General features: G+C 34.6%; 1 protein-coding gene across 1 annotated transcript; it reads right to left on the reverse strand.

The window, feature by feature from the left end:
* Window positions 1–7,735: 7,735 nt before the first annotated feature.
* LOC131177586 (probable protein phosphatase 2C 25) lies at window positions 7,736–9,740 on the reverse strand. The gene is made up of 4 exons (XM_058142626.1): window positions 9,185–9,740; window positions 8,563–8,901; window positions 8,274–8,453; window positions 7,736–8,139 (listed from the first exon to the last, which is right to left on the reverse strand). Exons 1-4 carry the CDS (start codon window positions 9,671–9,673, stop codon window positions 7,978–7,980), a joined length of 1,170 nt encoding a protein of 389 aa, XP_057998609.1. The 5' UTR covers window positions 9,674–9,740; the 3' UTR covers window positions 7,736–7,977.
* Between the last annotated feature and the right edge of the window lie 10,820 nt (window positions 9,741–20,560).

The following is a 20,560-nucleotide window of genomic DNA, read 5'->3' on the forward strand; positions in this document are numbered from 1 at the left end:
CAACTAGGCCGCTGAAAGAACCGATGGTCATCGTCCTTTCGGTGAGTTAGCCGGTGCGGCTTGGCGAACACTTTAGCCGTAGGTCGATTCCCTTAGCTCGGCATAGACCTCGAAAGCTACCAAGATCCGCCACGAGTTGGGGTGAATTTGAACAATGGATGCTCGATGAAATTTTAAGACCTCCTTGTAGAAGTCATCCGGGAGCGAAGGCGGCCTTTAATTGTTCCTCGTACACCATAACCATGTCGTTCTCTTCAAAGAAGTGATTGACACGAAGGTCGTCATGGCACTTGATTAGCTCGTACAAGTCGGGCGAATGTTATATTCTTGGCTAAGCGGCCAGAAGATCGGATTCTCGAAGAACCGATCGTGGCTCGTCTATAGGAGATTCTCCCTACGAAGAGCGCGTCGCCTTAATGAACGACCGCCCACGACACAGGCGAGGACCTAAGAGGTTCGGGTTGCGTGCTTGGCGGCCGCCTCTTCCTCATCGACGATGACCAAGAGAACTCAATGGAAGGAGGGCTCGCGCTCTCGACCTTCGGCACGCTCATTTTCAAAAGAAACAAAGAACTTAAACAAAAAGAAGATCAAAGTCCTTACAGTCTAATCGGTGTCGGAGAACGGAGAAAATGAGAGAACTTGAAGCTATGAGCGGAGGCGAAAATGAAATGAGAAAACAAGCGGCTAACCCTCCCTATTTATACTAGTCAGAGCATTTAATGCTCGCGAGGTTCTAAGCGGCGCATCGATTGGTGAGACTCGGCATTGTTCGACACTTTTCTCAAATATCAGAATGTTCAGAGATCGGTTAATCGGAGATCGGCATAACAAGTTAAATATTTTGAATAAAGGATCAGTCAAGTGTCATTCAAGTAAAGAACCAGATCGGATAACCACCTTAGAGATCGGAAAATAATCAATGCAAAAAATAATAAGATGATAACTGCAAAATAAAGTCTTTATTTGCAAAAAGATCGGATTACATCATTTGGGCGATCTCTAGGATCGGATTACAATAAAGGTCTAGCTACATCATGTGGCGATCTCTAGAGATCGATTACATTGAAAATTACATCATTTACGTGATCTCTAGAGACCGATGAAAAATCCTATCTGAAGAGGCTGATCTAAGGACCAGTTTATAACTGATCCCAAGGATACTCCCAGGAGATCCATGGATCAGTTTATAACTAATGCCAAGGATACTCCCAGGTGTTCCAAAGATCAGTTTATAACTGATCCCAAGGATATTGCCGACCGGATGCTTCATCATTGTCGGAACACCCAATGTGGATCGAATCGTGTCGGAACACTCAATGTGATGAGAAGCCGAATGAACTCGGTTGAGCAACTCGAGATCGATCGGTACAAGAAGCCCGCAATACGGATCGGTCAAATTCGGTTCTCTCACCATCGCCAATTAGGACCATCCAATCACAGGATCGTAAATTTTCCGTCGAGGAAAGGGAATTCCATCGGAAGAGGATCAAAACCACGATTGTGGCGGAACTTTCCCGAGCAGCTAGAAACAAGAAACAATGAGAAAGAGAGAAAAATAGAATGAAGGAAATGCCACTATCAACGAGGTATATATAGGAAAATGGGCATTTAATGCTTTGGCGGAAAGCAGCGGGCGCTTGAAATCGAGATGTAATTAATGCTTGGACCGAATCGGTGATCGAGGGATAAAAGAGATCGGAGATAGGAGATCGGCATGAGAGATCGGAATGGGAGCTAGGAGGATCGGAAGACAAAAAGAATAAGACAAATTCGATAACCGTCGTAAATCGAGGAAGAGGTAGTTAAAGCGTGGCGGGCGAGATCTCCACCGCACGCCTAAGAATCGCCACTTAATCTTGAGTGCGAGGGTATGTCATGTGATCCTGTACATCCCAATCCCCACCGTTGATCTCACTTGTAAGGATGAATCGGAACCCTTGGATCAAGAGAAAGCGACAATACCGGCGTCTTTCACTCTCTCGGCCCCGGTCGTTCGGACAAAGGATTCAAGACCGTCGGATTAAAAGAGGAAAAGGACAAATATTTTGAGAAGCGATCTCGACCATTCGTTTTGATTCTCTTTAATTCTGAACATCCGATCATGTACTTCAAAATCGACCCTCCATCTCCCTCAAAATGAATCGACCCTTCATGGGAGCACCCGATTCCTATAAATACTGCATGAAAAAGCTGTTCCAAAAAAAAAGAGGGACGGACGAAAAAAAGAAAGGTATTATTATAGCGGAAGAACTCGAAAATTTCATTGATTTGTTATTACGCTACTTTGAAATATTGATTGGAAAGACTTTTGAAACTAGTTTTACAAGTGTTTCTTGAAAAGGATTTTGAACACTGGAACTCTACATTTCCGGCTTGTTCATCACACGATCACGCCTTCACTTTCAACTCTTTATCATCTCTATTTTCATCCCTACATTTGGAGCTCAAATCCCACTCGGTTGTTATCTTGACCTAATCACATCATAGCTAAGCTCCCTCCAGTTCACGGTGAACATCAACTCTCGAGCTAATCGGTTCGCGGTCTTGTTTCTAGTGGCCACCCCACAATTATTCCTCTGATTCAGCTCCTCCGGTAAGAGCTCACGTCATTTGTTTTATTAAGTGTTTGCGTTCATTTCTTTCGTAGTCTCTGTCCTTTTTACGTATGTGATTTTTCTCCAAGTTCATCTCGTGCAAAGAGACCCGAAATGTTATTCTCGAGTCATCTCTTTAGTGATTAGTGTGCCTTTTATTAATCTTCGTCATTTACGAATACAAGCTTTTACGGTTCCTAGTAGAGTGTAAATGGTCGGAGTAAGGCGTGAGTAGCTGCAACCTAAAGATCTCTCTTAAAGGGAAAATCTGAATAATACATAAGGAAGATAGTCAAACTATTAGGTGGCATAAGCAATGATTCGGCAAAGATGCCATAAAATGGAAGTAAAAGAAAGCGAGTAGATTGGTCATAAATAAATATTGGTAAAATAAATACATGAGAGGTCGGTAAATCGGTCTCATTTTCCCCGTCTAGCCGAAGGATATTGATAAGTCCTATCCCCAACCTCTTTAAACTTGGGATCCTTATCTCTAGGTTCTTAGGGCACCAAAATTGCGGAGATCGGAAAAATACCTTTCAGGCACCTTTCTAATTTAAAAGAGATCGGAGGAGAGTTCTTATCCGGTCTTAACTCAAATTCTAATAAACATTTAAAAGAGATCGGAGGAGAGTTCTTATCCGGTCTCAACTCAAAATTTTATTAAATAGGGATCGGAGGAGAATTCTTATCCGGTTCCCATCTCGAAATTTTAATAAATACCTAAAAGAGATCGGAGGAGGACCCTCACCCGACCTCCAATTAGAATTTTAATAAATAATCCAGTAGAGATCGGAGGAGAGTTCTTATCCGGTCTCTATTCAAATTTTAATAAATATTAAAAAGAGATAGGAGGAGAATTCTTATCCTATTCTCACACCAAATTTCCACCCGTATGCAAGATAATCCCAAAACCCAGAACAATTAAACGCCAACTCACTAAAAATTGTCTCATTTACTTATGTATATGGGTAATCATAATTAGTGAAAAATCAAACATTCCTTTTACCAAAAGGATTAACATTCCCACTATAGCCCTTCTAACTAATTTATAAAGGACACAAAATTAAATCTACTTACCCTTGTTAAGGGACGAGGTGGGGTGCCTAACACCTTCCCCACCCGTTAATGGACCCCGAACCTAGAATCTCTGTTTTGAAGTGGTTTCATTTTTAATTTAACTCCCTAAATGGTTTTCTTTAGTTTCCCTCAAAACTAAGGTGGCGACTCCTCACTTTTCCCACTTCGGTGAGTGATCGTCCGGGCGACCGCAAAATCCCGTTGCGACACAGTTCAAAGTCCATAAGAGCCATTTATTGGAATAACATTTCAAATGAGAAATCACACTTCATAAATCACAATTCACAAAGCATTAGTGTTGCCAACATCAACACACAATTTAGGCCATGACACAAAATTTCATGATCAGTGTTGTGTTGTACACCACAACAAAGCAATCTCAACCTCACTAACCGTTATTAATGAGGGAAGGGCTAGCTAGCTAATGAGTACTCATGTAGTCTTACCCCACTAACCGTTATTAAAGGGAGACACAATCAATATCCATTATCAACCCCAAGTAGTCATTACTACTGGAGAGTTCCAAAAGGGACTGTCATGCTAACTGTGGTTTCAAAACAATTTTCAAAATTTTTCTACTTAACAATCACATTTATAAACCAATAAACACATTCAAATCATCATAATATCCACATAAAGGTGCCATCACCCAAATTTCTTAAATGCAAGAGAAAAACTATATTTCAGTATAAGTAAATTTGTTCAAAGCAAACTCATTCAAATAAACACATTTCAAACAATTTACAAGTTTAAAAACAAAGAAAATATTAGTTGTGCACAAACCTTTAATAATTCTTCTTCCTTGTTACCTACTTCTCCTTGTCCATTCCAACTTCTTTTTTCTACTGAAAATACACAAATAGAATACCTAAATACTAATCTCAATTGCTGCCAAGAACTCATTACATGAATGTCTAATGCATCCCAAGTTAGCTTTGCAAATTTTAGAAAGTTTTGATTTTCTAGCAGTTTGGTATATTGAACTTTGAACCCAATTGTTACCTAGTTTCAATAATAATTTGATGAGGTGTTTTTCATGAAAATTGTCCATCTAGGTCTCATCTTTATTTCCCTTTTTGAATCAACTCATTTGGAGTTGTGTAGCCAAAGTTATAGTCAAATGAATTTTACTGTTCATGTGGGGCTGATTGTGGCAACTTTGGTGACTTAAATTTGGCTAACAATTTGATCGGGTCACGTTCATAATTTGGCTCCCAATTCTTCATATGAAATGTTCTACTATGTTTTAAGTTTTCATCGATTTAAGAATCACCTAAATTGAAGTTTTCTAGAGAGAGTTATAACCTTGCAAAGTTTACTGTTTATATGGTCAACTTGCAGATTTCTAGATTTTCTGCAAATTTGGTTACTCAATTTTGCTTAGCAATTTGATTGGGTTAAGTCCATAATTTGGCCTTATGTTCTTCATATGAAATATTCTACTATGTTTTAGATTTCTATTGGTTCAAGAATCACCTAAATCAGACTTTTCTAGAGAGAGTTATAGCCTTGCAAAATTTACTGTTCATATGATCAATTTGTAGATTTTCTGCAGATTTGGTGACTCAACTTTGCTTAGCAATTTGATTGGGTTAAGTCTATAATTTGGCCTTAAATTCTTCATATGAAATGTTCTACTATGTTTTAGGTTTCCATTGGTTCAATAATCACCTAAATCAGAGTTTTCTAGAGAGAGTTATGGCCATTCAAAATTTACTATTCATGTGCCTAATTCTGCAGGTTCCAGAATTTTATCTCAAAGTTCTAGCCAAGTTTCAGGCAATTTCTGGGCAATTTTAGGTTGGGTCTCTTCATGAAAATTCTAGCTCTATGTCTTAAGTTTCATTTCCAATTGGTTTCACACCAATTGGAGTTGTGTAGCTCAATTTATGGGCTGTCAAACACACTGAACTCAATGTGCAAAATTCTGCCCTAGGTTCAAATTTTTATTTCTTCAATTACTCCTACTAACCAACCTCAATTCATATTTAATTCACCGCAAATAACTATAATTTAGCATTAACACATCCATAGCACTCATAGCACCAAAAACCTTAATTTTCCCATGAACCCTAATCTTCGATATTTCAATTTATGTAAATCTCATGCAATTTCTTTATCCCAATCAAGCACACTGCTTCAACTAAGCTTGATTTCACCATCAATTTCATTAAAATACATCAAACCCTAATTTTTCTCAAATTTGCCAAAACCCTAGTTTAGGTTCCATGCATATTTCCTTTCAATTTCTCATGAAATTTCATCATAAGTTAACTTCATTTAAAACCTATACAACTAATCTAACATGAAAAGAAACTTACCTCAAGTGACCCCTTTTAATCTTTAATTTCTTTCAATTCTTTTGTTCTCTTAGCTTTTAAATCTCTCAATCCAAGATAAAATTGATGTTTTCTACCAATTAGATAGAAAACCCATGGAGAAAAAGTGGAGAAAATCAAGGGTTGAGAGGGGTTGTAAGTGGAAGAAGGAAAAAAGAAGAAAGAAAAGAGAGGGAGAGGGAGAGGGAGAATAGGGTGGCAGCACATAGGGGAGAAAATGGAAAGTTTTGTCTTTTTTTTATACTTATGTATTTCTTTTAATTAAATAATTGAATCTAATTATCAAAAGCCCATAAGTCATAAACTTTAAATTTTGTCATACTGGAAATGAAATTTTAAGTTTTTATTTCTTAAATTTTTCTTCAAATTTCATCCCATAATTTAATTCATTAATTTCATTTAATTTAATTAACATTTTGGTCAAAAGTCAATTATTGAGGTGAATTAACCAAAATGCCCCTCATTGCGTCATAATCCCTCTCTTTCAATATACCCGGTGAGTTCTTATATTTTTGGGTCACTTGAATTTTTATTGTGTTTATTTCACTAAATTTTCATTTTATTTTTGGTCCTCAAGGTGTCTTTGAATAGTACTAATCACAGACCAAAAACATTACTATTTATAACTCGATGGTTCGGGGAGTTACATTCTAGTTGTCTAAACATACGTTAGTCGTCGAAACAGTATAACGTATGGACTATCTACGATGAGGGTGTTACAGATAAAAACCAAATGAAGCACAAGGAAACTCCTCAAGCTATCAATTAAAGCCTCTCTTCCAAAACAACAAGAAGGACCTCAGGAACAGTTAGAAATAGTACCATTCTGGCAACCAAGAGGGAGAGGTGGAAGGCAGAGCTCAAAATGGCATCTCAATCTCTTGGAGCCTAAAAGGTTGACAACCATCAAAGCAAGCACGGCAAAGTTACTCCCAAGGTGCCATTCCATATTGCAATCCACTCTCCCAGAAAAAAAAGCTCAAAAACAAAGAAACTAAAGCCAAGCGGATATTTGGTTAAACCCTTTAGCAAGAACCTACATGTAAAGCCACAAAACAACAAAATAAGGCAGATCATAAAGAAACCCTCTCCATTTCAGCACTAAAATTGTTGTAAAACAGTAGTCTCCTTATTCATGCACAACTCCACCCGAAGGTGGGGAGGGATTAAATCCACTTTCAATATAGGGAAAGAAGTCCCTCCCTGCCCAAATGGGTAAGGAAAGTTGCTTTGGCAAAACAGAGGCTTGACCTCAGTGGTAAAAGTGAAAATTGAAAGAAAGAAAAATTCTCTCTAAAGTTAGAGAGAGAGAGAGACGATGATATAAACTAAAAAGATTGGACAAAAGATGAGGCATGAAGTAAGAAATTGAGAGGAACTCGATTTTAAAATTTGTGTTTACTATGATTAATTAAAATTTGGGTTTAATATGATCAATTAATTTAGGGTTTATTCTTAAATTGATCACAAGGGTAATTTAGTATTTCCCATATTACTCAACAGACAAAGTTAAATTATAGAAGTGTTTAATTAATGTACTTATCAAAACACAGGGCCAGTAAATATTAGCAAACCCTAGGGATGTCTGTGTAATTCAGCCACACAAACAAGATAGATACATTTCAATATCCCAAGAAACGTCAATGTAGATTTTTTTTTTTCCACCTTAAAAATTGACGTGAAATGCTGGAAAATTATTAAAACATGGAAGGTCAAAAATAAAGTGCAAGTACCTCATAGACACGGTGAATGTATTTCCAGAAAAATTATTTATGTAATAAGATTTACAAGTCATTATTTTCATACTATAAATAAAATTATAATTCTAAAAAGAATAAATGAATGAATGGATCTGTCTATTTCTCTCATGGGACAAAAAATCCACAGAGTTTTCAAAACTAGCACTAGATTAGACTGAATCAACAGATACGTCAGCAGTAATTCCAAGAATGACAACATAATTAGATATAGCACTTCATCTGGATCAGCATTACACTAATATCATCTGTGGAACCTCGAGAAACAGATAGATCGACAAGCTTTTTACAGGCAGCCAATGGTTCTGGTCTATCAACTCCTACGCAATATGGGCGAGCAATGTTTACTGCTTCCTGATTACCAACCTAAATCCAAATCAAAATAAATTCATTCAGAATTATGGAACTACAAGATACACCGAGTCACTAAAGAACTATGAGGTGCCAAGTTCGAGATTTGTAAAAGAAAAAATGCAACTACGAAGCTTTAAAGAATATACCCTATCCCACAAGCCATCAGAAGCTAGTATCAAGAACTCATGATCATGGTTGATCTTTATAATTTTTGTCTCAGGCTCAGCGATTACCCACTGCTTAAGATGGCCATCTCCAATACCCCTGGATACAGCCAAGGATCCTTGAATTCTCCAAACACCATGGATCAAATCAACATAGCCACCCTGCAACAAGTTAAATCATGAACCTTTAATTGCAATTCAAATGGGGTTAATCCACAAGTTCTGTATTAAATTGAAAACAAATTTTGCATGATGTCGATAAGCTGCTTACCAAGTTCTCGATTCTGTTCTTCTCATCTTCCCTAGAAGGGCGTTGATCAGATGTTAGGGCCTCAGCAACACCACTTATGCTCACCACAGCACGACAATCTCCTACATTGGATACAACAAGATTTCCCTTTCGAACCAGAGCTGTCACGCAACACGAGCCACCTCGCAAATCCTCCTTTAGAAACTGAGAATCCGTGTTCAAATAGCCGTGTTTTACTGCATCCTCAAGTTGTTCTTCATCCCTCTTGTCAATTTCTTTTACAATGTTCTTATCTAAGTATTCTGATGCATACTGAGCAGCTTTAGAACCTCCATGCCCATCAAAAATACCAAAGAAAGCCTGCATTTAAGACACACAAAGGTACCAAATTCAAAGGTAATCACAAACCGAATGGAACTTAATTATACAAATCATAGGGTTATGCTCAGTAGATTTCAATGCCTATACTGAAAATTTTCAGTATTTGATCATGAAAACCTAATAATTAAAACAAAAAATTGAAATTCATGAAACCATGAATCTACTCACCAGATAAATCCAATTTAAGCTTAACTTTTTATTTTTAAAAGTTAAAAAAAAAAAAAAATTGTTGACAGATACAAGAAAGTAAGACAAAGCATACCTGCTTGGGATCTCCCTGAAGGTCGAGAACAGCAGAGAAGCGATCCTCCATAGCCTCTCTTCTCCCTCTTTTACAATACACGGAATATACAGACCCCTCTCTCTCTATCACCGCTTCCTCAACCGCCGGCGTGATCGGTACTTCGAACCCCATGGCCGTCACCGGAATATCAAGCCTCGCCGGCCTCTTCCTCTTCAACACCGTCCCCGACGCCGATGATCCCAAAGACAAAGCCGAAGTGGAAGCCAAAGTAGAAGAAGGGAGGGCAGAGGGTGGTTTCTGAAGCCGAAGCCGTAAAGGAGAGCAAGGAGATGATGGAGAAGAAGAAGATGATGACGATGGAGCCTGCGAAGCTTTTAAATGGGTTAGTGTTAGAGTTAGAGTTTCAGACGGTGACGGAGAAATTAACACTGGAGTTTTGTTGTTGCAGAAGAGAGACGATGAAGGAGAGAATACGGGAGAATTGGAGACCGCAACGGAGCACGACATCCTTTTAAGTTCTTTGTTTGTCTGTTCGTTTTGTCTAGGGCAAGTGACTATAAAGAAAGAAGAGGGAGAGAGGTATTTAAAGAAGAAGAATATTTTGTTCCGTGTGGAATTATTTATGAAACGCTTTGACCGGTGGCGTGATTACTGATTAGCGATCCTTATATCTACGAAATGTCAATTTTACCCTTGGCATTCGAACGTTCTTTTATTAACTAGAAATGGTCAGATGATGGTTAAGGCAGTTTCCTCTTGGGCGCTTGTGCTCCTTGAGGGATTTTGTTTCTAACAATCTTTATGTTGAAAAAAAAAAAAAAAAAAAAGGCGCCATGTTGATCGTTTCAGGACTTCAAATTTTGCAGGTTTTTGTTTTTTTTTTTTTAAACAATTAGTTATCATTCGGATTCAAAATCGAGATTGTATAAATATAAAAATATTCTAATAATATTAATTAAAATTTATTGATTATCTGTTCGAAAATTTGAATATTGTATGATTTAATTCAATTTTTTAAAATAAATTATTTACAAAAAATAATTAAATTCTCAAATATTCATCTTTAATTTTTATTTCTTTTAAATAATTTTTTTAAGTTAACTAAAATTTATTAAAAAAAATCTATTGAATTAAATTCTTATAAAATTTTAATTTATAAATAAGAGAAATAACTTCCATTGAAATAAATTATTTATTGAAATAAATTATTTATAAGAAAAGAGTATGATTGAATTCTTATATAAGAATGCTTAATTTTTATTTTTATTTAAAAAGAATTTTTTTAATTGAAAATAAAATATTATTTCATTGTAAATATTAAAATTAATAAAAAATAATTAAATTAATTTTTTATAAAATTTTAGTTTTCAAATAAGTAGAACAAGTGAAAGAATTTTATTTTTTTTAAATGAATTATTTATGTAAAAATTATAAAATTTTAAAAATTTTGATAATATTTGATAATTTTTCTGATTTATTTGGAAAAAAAAAATGAAAGAAAGAAAGAAATGAGTGAGCATTCTACCTTAGGCTCAGTGTATGCGCGTAAGCGAGTTTGAGTGTTGGTAAGTTAGACGGTCAAACACGTTACATATGTGATAAGAATAACAGTGTGTGAAAAAAAGGAGTTTTTGTTTGACTCTTTTATTAGTTCGTGTTGGTTTCGCTTTGTTGATAAGATTGTGATTTGCGAGTGGCAATGTAGATGTGGGTCCCAAAGCAACTACTGCGAAGTTACCGTTGGTCACGACCTGTCGCTGGCTCCTGCTATTGTGTAGCCGTTGCTGTTTCATCTTCAATATCGTTCTTCATAATTCAAGTCTATTTGCGTTGGTCAAGTTCTTTTAGAAATTCGTTCTGGAGTTTGAATTGCACTATGATTAACGATTGGCAGGAAACATATACGGTCATTTAAATCATCTCATTAATATGAAAAATTATTCATATTTAATTTTTTTTAAATTCTTTATCTTATTTAAAATATTAAGAAATATTAATTTTTTTAATTTAACTCTTTATTTTTATTAAATATAATAAATATTTATATAATTTTTTAAAATTAAATAAATTAAAGTAATTAAGTGAAATAAATAATAATTTAATTAATTTTTAATATATTTTTATAAAAAATATTATTTAATTATTTTCTTAATTATTATACAAAACTCAAACATGATAAAAAAATAAATGGAGAGAATTTAATTTGTACTTATTTAATATAGTTTTTTATATAAATTATAATTTAAAACGTATATAGAGTATATTAAATAAATCTTAACGATAAAATTTCATACTTGACTTAATCTCCAAATGATTAAATCAAATGTATATTTACCGAGATTATAAATTACTCTAATTTTATCAAGCCTCAATTTATTTTGATAAAAAATAAAATTAATAAATTTAAATTAAATATTTATGATAAATTTTATATATAATTAATTAAAATGTGATATTTATTATTTTAATTATATATAATTGTTTAAATTTTATAAAAAATATTTATTTTAAAATTTATTAAACTCATTTTTATAATAACAAAATTAAAATAGCTATACTCTTGATTAATTTTTTATTTGCATTACATAAACTTTTTTGTGAGGATCACAATGTAGATATTTAATTAATTAATTGAGGATTGCTATAAAAATTAAATTCCTACAATCTAAAATGGAGGTGCAATCATTGATAAAAGGATATCTTTACGCGCATTCAACATGATTTTTTTACCAGAACCATGATTGACACTTTAATAATAAAAAATAAATATCAAGGGTATTTAGAATAAGAACCGAAACTCTTGATTATGAATCCATGAGTGACACGTTGACAACTCCAAACTTTTTTATTTGGATTCACATCCCTCAATTATACTTAAAAAGGTCTTATCTCATGCCTAATCTGAAAGTAACCATTAAAACAGCATAAATTTTAAGTTTAGAAAAACTTATAAAAAAAAATACCTAATAGTTTCATCGGTACTTTATTTTAAGGTTTATATTTTATTTTATGATGAATTAATACTCTAAAATTTTACACTATTAACAAAAAAATGATTTTTATATATTCTCTGTTGTGATGTGGACAAAAAGGTAACGATGTGAAATAAAAAAATAATTAGTAGAAATATATATTTTTTTAATAATTTAACCAAAAGAAAAAAGAATTCATGAATCTTTACGTCTCTCCTCCTCCTTTCCACCTACATCATCAACCTTTTCTCGAACTCCACCACTATGATAACCACCATAGAGGTGCATCCTTGATATCAATGATGGTTTTGAAGATGATTACTATAATCTTGTGATGGTTGCTAAAAAATCTGAAAGTTTTAAGCTGTTAGAGCCTTTTAAGAAATCTAGAAAATAGCATAACCAAGAAAAGTTACTTGGAACTATTGATACAACTGAAGCTATGGACATGAAATTTGAAAAGAATTTCTACAAGATCTTATCAAAGCTGTCTGTCACGACACAAATTTTGGGCCAGACTGGTATTGAACTTGGGTTGGCATAAGGCTCCCAAAGCCTGTAGTAAACCTAATTATTCTCTACTCCAGCCTTAAAGCCCATATCTAAATCCATTTTTATGAAATCAACCAGACAAAGTCTAGTCATAAATTGGATCATCCAATGGGAAGTTCTTAGCTCATCCGACCTGTAGTCACAATATATATATATGAAGAAACGGAAGCGTGAAAAACACAAGTTTATACCATTGAATTCAAAAATTTTCACCTAGGGTCACATGCATCATGCAAGATTTATTTTTATCTATTTGATTTCAATGATAAACAACATATTAAAACTCTTTTAATATGTTTTTTGATTTGTATTTGTCATTTAAGATTTTAAAATTAATCAAATTAATTTTAGAACCCTAGATTAAACCAAGAACGATTACACTAACCTCTTGATGCACTGCAGCGTGTCTGCGCCTTTGAGATTCGTTTTCAGGACACCAGATGTTGTCCCTCTAGCTTGTCCACACCAAGAACACCTATGGCAGCCATTGAATAGCTTCTAAAGCTTTTTCTATTAATTAGAAATTCAAGTTCTGCCTTTTAAGAGATTAGAGATGTAAATAGGACACTAAAAACAATTTCTAGTGTTCTTAATTCAAGAGATTGATGGCTAATCTCTTTGAATTGATGAGAGATGAAGAAGAATAGATAAAAAGCCTCAAAGTGGCATGACAAAGGAGAGGAGTGGCTGCTAGTTATTTTTCTTTTCATAACCACACTTAAATAGCTAGGTTAACACATTAAACCCTTGCCACATGTCACCCTTTGATTAACTCTAGGTTTAAGTGACCCAATCACATTGTGCCAAATATCAAATCTATATTTAATCTTGATTTTAATCATCTTACATGATTAAAAAACATTTGGTAAGCTTATGTGTAATCCCATGTGTCACCATCTCATGGTGCCACGTGTCACACTGTGAAATGACCAAAATGCCCCTGTGTCATAATTTTGAGTTCTTAACCCAAAATAATTATTTTTCTTCTTCTAATTAATTTATATCAAATATAAATTAATTAATCTCTATTAATTAATTTATCATTAATTAAATTCATATTTAAACACTTTAAATATAAATTTAATTTATACTACACATCCAATAATCTAGATTTGGTTTCAAGTCATGCTAGGGACTTTGCAATTTAATTGTAAACCAAACCTATTTAATTAATCAATTAAACTCTTTAATTAATTAATTAAATCATATTTAAATAGGTGATGACTTGTGTATGTGTGTGACTTACTAGGCTCATTACTAATTGGCAATGAGACATGATATCAACTCTTAATATCATCAGAACTCTTTCTTACCATAAATGATTTCTCTAAATCATTTTATGAACCTCATAGACCATGGTTAACACCTAGCATAGCATGCCATGGCCACCCAATTAGTAATAAGGTTTACCTTAAATAAACCTATAATCATATGTTACCATGCACTAGAATCTCTGTTACAAAATCCCAACTCAAGTGAGTCATGGTTTATGTCAAACTCCATTTGCTATGAATATTATGTTCTCTTTTAATTCCAGTTCTTGATTAAAAGATTTTCTCATCGAAACTCTTTTACGAATAAATCTATATGTCTGGCCAGAACTTGAAACATCAAGAACAATTAAATGAACATAGGATTTTATCTCTATTTACTTAGAGGAACAGATTCCATCTTGATCAACACCTACCTCCATATATAACTAGTAGGAGCCAACACAGCCCATATACCCATACATAGTATAAGTATGAAAGCAGTATCAAACTCAAACTACCTATATACAAGATAACTGTGCTATCTTAGGTCTAAAGATTATATGCACTGATATGATTTATGACAAAACATTGACAAGAGTAAACTTCATGTGCTTGTCATAAGTGTCACTGGTTCGGCCTACTTATCATTTATAAGTGCCTATCATGTTTGTCATATGGCATAAGACTCACCATTCCATCTTATTTATATCTCATATAAATAACTTGGGAACAAGCATGAATACAATCTTTATGGATAAGTCATGTCCTTATTATGAAGTATTCTCGATTGTGAACCTATTTATGATACTTTGTGCTAGAAATATTGTCACTCATATTCTTAATAACTTAAGAATAATATTTCTAACAAAATATCAATGGACCTTTTCTATTACACATAAATATATTATGTAAACGGAAAAGTGGAAATGCCTTTTATTAATAAAAATATATACAAGATACATACTAAATGATATGCTCTAAGGCATACTACTAACAATATCCCACTAGCACTAGAGCCATTCATTACAATATCTTAGACCTATCTTCTCAAGATGTCGGTCTAACTGAGTCTGTAACATAGGCTTAGTGAATGGATCAGCTAAATTTTCAGCTGATGCTATTTTCTGCATGGCTATATCGCCTTGCCCAACTATATCTCTGATAATGTGGTAGTGCCTTTCTATGTGTTTGGATTTTGGGTGAGACCTTGGTTCCTTAGCTTTGTATGATGCTCCATTATTGTCACAATGTAGTGGAGCTGGCGACTCAATGGAAGAAACTCATGTAAGTTACATCACGAACTTCTTTATCCAAAGCGACTTCCTTTGCGACATCGATGCGACAATATACTCGACCTCTGTAGTGGAATCTGCGATCGTGCTCTGTTTGGAACTCTTCCAGCCATTGCACCTCCATTACAAATGAACACATATCCAGAGGTAGACTTTCTATCATCGATATCTGATTAGAAATCAGAATCAGTATAACCATCCAATTGCAAGTCTCCACCTCCATAAATCAAGAATAAATCCTTAGTTCTTCTCAAGTACTTAAGGATATTCTTGTGACTATCGATGTTTCAAACAGATTGGATTGATACTTGCTAGTCAAACTAACGACATATGCGATATCCGGCCGAGTACACAACATTGCATACCTTAAACTTCCAATAGCTGAAGCATATGGAATCCTGGCCATCTTATCTCTTCCTTCAGGTGTCTTTGGAGACATCTTTTTAGAAAGGTGGATACCATGTCTCACTGGTAACAATCCTCTCTTGGAATCAAGCATGTTAAACCTCTTTAACACCTTTTCAAGTATAGACTTTGGGATAAACCAATTATCATTTTTGCTCTATCTCTATAGATGCGAATCCCAAGAATATAGGTTGCCTCCCCTAAGTCTTTCATGGAGAATGTATTTGACAACCATACCTTTATAGTTGTCAACATACCTGTGTCATTACCCATCAATAATATGTCATCCACATATAAGACAAAGAAAGTGATAGCCTTTGTCACTAACCTTCTTATATACACATGGCTCATCCTCATTTTTGATAAAACCAAAGGATTTAATGGCTTTATCAAAACGGATGTTCCAACTCCTCGAAGCTTGTTTCAACCCATAAATGAATCGCTTTAGCTTGCATACCTTGGAACCATCTTGGGATTCAAAATCCCTAGGTTGTTCCATGAAAATGTTTTCTTCAATGTATCCATTGAGAAAAGCTGTTTTGACATCCATCTGCCAAATCTCATAATCATAGTATGCATTATTGTTAATAAAATCCTAATTGATTTAAGCATGGCAACAGGCGAGAAAGTCTCCTCATAGTCGATTCCTTGCCTTTGGCGAAACCCTTTCGCTACTAGCCTTGCCTTATAGGTCTCTACCTTTCCATCAGAACCAATTTTCTTCTTGAAAACCCATTTGTTCCCTATAGGTACAATACCTTCAGGTGGGTCAACAAGATCCCAAACTTGATTCTTATACATGGAATCAATATCGGATTTCATAGCATCAATCCATTTTGAAGAGTCTATATCTACTTCTTCATGAGTAGACAACTCTTGTTCTTCTTCATGAAGAAAACCATATCTCACTGGTGGGTGAGATACCCTGGTTGTTCTACGAGGAACAGTGTAGATGTTTCATCAGCGGGTATAGGTTGACTAGATGGATTTATATCCATCTGATATGTTGGTTGGTCAGAATTCTCCAATTCTAACTCTATTTGCCTTCCTTTGCCTCCTTCTTAAACAAACTGTTGTTTAAGAAATGTGGCATCTCTACTTATCACAACCTTTTGTGAAGTAGGCAAATAAAAATAATATCCAAAACTATCTTTTAGATATCCAACAAATCGACCTTTTTCTGATCTGGTCTTCAATTTATCAGTGTTTAACTTTTTTATATAAGCTGGACAACCTCAAATCTTAACATGCTTAAGACTTGGTTTTCTTCCATGCCATATCTCATAAGGTGTGGAAGAAACTGATTTTAATGGAATCCTATTCAGAATATACAAAGCTGATTCTAATGCAAATCCCCAAAAGAAGATTGGCATATCAGTATAGCTCATCATACTACGTACCATATCCAATAGGATACGATTTCTCTTTCGATACACCATTCGGTGTGGCGTTCTGGAGAGTCAGGTGAGAAACAATGCCATGCTCTCTCAAGTATTCATCAAATTCAGTACTCAAATATTCACCTCCACGATCTGATCGAAGAGCTTTAATACTCTTTCCTGTTTGATTTTCTACTTCAGATTTAAATTCCTTAAACTTTTCCAAGGATTCATGTTTGTATTTCATCAAATACAAATACCCAAACCTTGATTTATCATCAGTAAAGGTAATAAAATAATGAAAACCCCCTCTAGCCATTTCTTTAAATGGACCACATACATCACTATGTATTAGCTCCAAAATATTTTCAGCTCTTAGCCCTTGTCCAACAAAGGGTGATCTAGTCATTTTGCCACGAAAGCAAGATTCACAAGTTGGAGTAGGCTCGAGCCCAATGAGGATAAAATCCCCATTTTCTCGGTTTGCAATCCTATCTTCTGCAACATGACATAACCTTAAGTGCCAAATATATTTTGAACTTGAGTTGGTTTTCACCATGACATTGCATTCTTTTAGATCACTTGCATTCAATTTGTGTTTGTCATTATTATCCAAATAATAAAGACCATCATTCATATAACTCGAACTAATATATTTATTTCCAAAATAAATATTGCAAACATCATCTGTGAACTGAAATTCATAGCCATTTCTAGTCAAACTAGATATAGAAATGATGTTCTTAAAAGCATTAGGTACATATAAAATATTATCCAAACACAAAACATGTCCAAACATGTAAAAACATTTAGATCCTGTGGCTAAAACTTCAGATTGAGCCATTGCCAATCCAGGACTCTAATATCTTGAGAGCATAGTACTCTTGTTTGGTAGTTCTGCATATCATTAGAAATGTGAGAAGCGGCACCGATATCTAAAACCCAGGTTGTAGATGAACTATGAGTATCATCAGAATCTAAATAACAAGATATGGACATACCTTCCGAAGGTGTATCCTTCTTGTCCTTCAGAGAAGCAAGATACTCTGGGCAGTTTCTTTTCCAGTGCCCATCCTTTTGGCGGTGGAAACACTTTCCTTTGCCTCCATCCTTTAGTCTTCCTTTTCTGTTTAGCTATTTTCTTAGAAGGACCAGGAATCTGAGGTTTCTTTTTCTTATTGCCCTTCTTCTTGTTGGACTTTCCAGCAGAAGAAGATGCAACCAAAGCTACCTCTTTTCCTTTATTGCCTGGGATATTCTTTTGGGCAACAACCAGCATGTTGAGTAAACCAGCTAAGGTGCATTCCTATTTAGTCATATGGAAATTTGTCACAAAATTCCCAAAAGACTCAGGAAGGGACTGAAGGATCAAATCCGTCTGTAGTTGGAAATCCATGTTGAAGTCAAGATGTTCCTTGCTCAATCAGCCGAATCATCTTGTGGACATGATCTCCAACATTACATCCCTCGGACATCCTCATACGGAATAGGCATCTAGATATCTCATACCTAACATTCCTGTTGTGCTCACCATACAACTCTTGTAGGTGAAGGAGGATCTCACTCGCACTCTGCATGTTCTCATGTTGCTTCTGTAACTCATTACTCATGGAAGCAAGCATGTAACACTTAGCTCTCATATCATGCTCCTTCCACTTGTCCAAAGTTTCATGTTCCTCTTGTGTGGCCTCTGGAGGTAAGGGACCAGGAACATTTGAATCTAGAAAATATCCTATATGTTCAAGGTTCAGGACAAGTTTCAAATTTCTTAGCCAATCAGACAGTTAGGTCCGTCAACCTATTGTGATCACGTATGCTTGCAAGGATATTGGATGGTGGTGGTTGTTTTATGCTCATTTTTATCAGAAAATTAACTGCAGAAAATAAGTAGATTAATTAGTAAATGTATCATGTAATTAACCCAAATGATTAAGGTCTTTTAATCAAATTGGTCCTCCCACTAACTTAGCGAATCCTACACTTCCAAAGTAGAAAGCAAATACTAGTTGGAAAGATTTCTAGTGGTAGATTGAATTCTTATAATTCTAATGATCATCCTCAGGTACATCCATTATTGGAATTACAATAAACTATAAGTGAGCAACTCCTTGCCCATCACATCTCATGTGAGGTTCAATCCTTTACCTAGCCCCTAATGCTCAAAATCTCAGGTACATCCATTATTGACTTATCTTGCATTAGTTAAGTTGATCCCATTGAGCCAGTAATTATGCAAATAATTTTAATGTCCTCAGGTACATCCAATAATGCCCACTAAACCATTTACGTATTTACAACATCTCATGCTTAACAATTATTCTTAAGAAAATCTCTTAAATTAATTGCTTCTCATGCAACTATTTAAAATTTCTTAAAATAATTGCCCCAATGGAGGGCCTATGTTATAATTACTTTAATTATAGCATTTCCAACTTAATCATTTATTTGGAAGATTTTATGGTCATTCTAATTACTATTAAGGTCTCACTTTGCACATTATCCAATTAGCATGCATATATATATAATAGCATACATTCCCATACATCTCATGCATTCATGGATAAGCAGTAAATATGGTATGATCATGGACTTTCTAAGGGATTCAATTCTGAGCCACCAAGAATTGAATCGGGCATTCTAGGTGCATTTCATTCATTCATTCATTTTACAAGAGTTGCTGAAAGAGTACATAATCAACACTTGATCTTGAATTCCTCCCACTGGTCCCACCAATGCTCTTGACCTCATTAAACTTCTTGCAATCCAATAATCAACACTTGTGTCACACCCTACCCCTCTGTAAGGCATGACATGATCCCGTAATATACCTAATGAATTGTCAACTCCGTCTACTGATAACTCATTAAATACACTACAAGGGATTTTAAAAACTTTTCTTACTTCTTTCACAGTGGTGAGCACTATTTACAGGTGTTAAAAACCTTTTTGAACTGAAGTGGTAGAACTAACACATTTGAATTATTTGGAATTTTTATAAAAATTTTGGCAGAGTGCCATCTGTATTTTGGATAAAACAGTTCTTCAGAAAACCTGTAAAAAGCACTTCAATATTTTTCCAAATCTCAACTACAACAAAATTCAACACAATATTTTTCTCAACTCAATCCACAACAATTTTTCAGTATTTTCAAAGGATGAGATAAAAGAAATATAATACAAATTTTACAAGTCAAAATAACTCATAATTCACTTTACAACTTTAATGTACAATTTTAATTTACAACTGCTCAAATAATTTACATACATATAATTACATGCATACATCAGACCTATGTACATGGGTCTACCTATAATATACAGAGGTGATGCAGAAAGTGTCTTCAAAGAAACTTACTCACTACTATATGCTCTTCTTAACTGCGACAGCATACAAAGCTATTGCTGAGTGGTGAACTCAGTGGTGCACAACTATAATTTAAAACATAATACAATATACATTGACAAAATTCTGATAAATAATTTGGAAATCTGAATACTCATCAAATTCCAAAACTCAAAATATTCATTGCCAATAATGTAA

The sequence above is a fragment of the Hevea brasiliensis genome, unplaced genomic scaffold (assembly GCF_030052815.1).
Source record: "Hevea brasiliensis isolate MT/VB/25A 57/8 unplaced genomic scaffold, ASM3005281v1 Scaf600, whole genome shotgun sequence".
NCBI lineage: Eukaryota > Viridiplantae > Streptophyta > Magnoliopsida > Malpighiales > Euphorbiaceae > Hevea > Hevea brasiliensis.

Bases quoted from the DNA above. Each gene is read 5' to 3' on its own strand.
- LOC131177586 (XM_058142626.1), bottom strand. From the start codon at position 9,673: ATGTCGTGCTCCGTTGCGGTCTCCAATTCTCCCGTATTCTCTCCTTCA. The intron at 8,902-9,184 runs GTATGCTTTGTC...TCTTAAATGCAG, and splicing joins TTCAGGGAGATCCCAAGCAG to GCTTTCTTTGGTATTTTTGA. The intron at 8,140-8,273 runs GTATATTCTTTA...ATTTGGATTTAG, and splicing joins CTGATGGCTTGTGGGATAGG to GTTGGTAATCAGGAAGCAGT.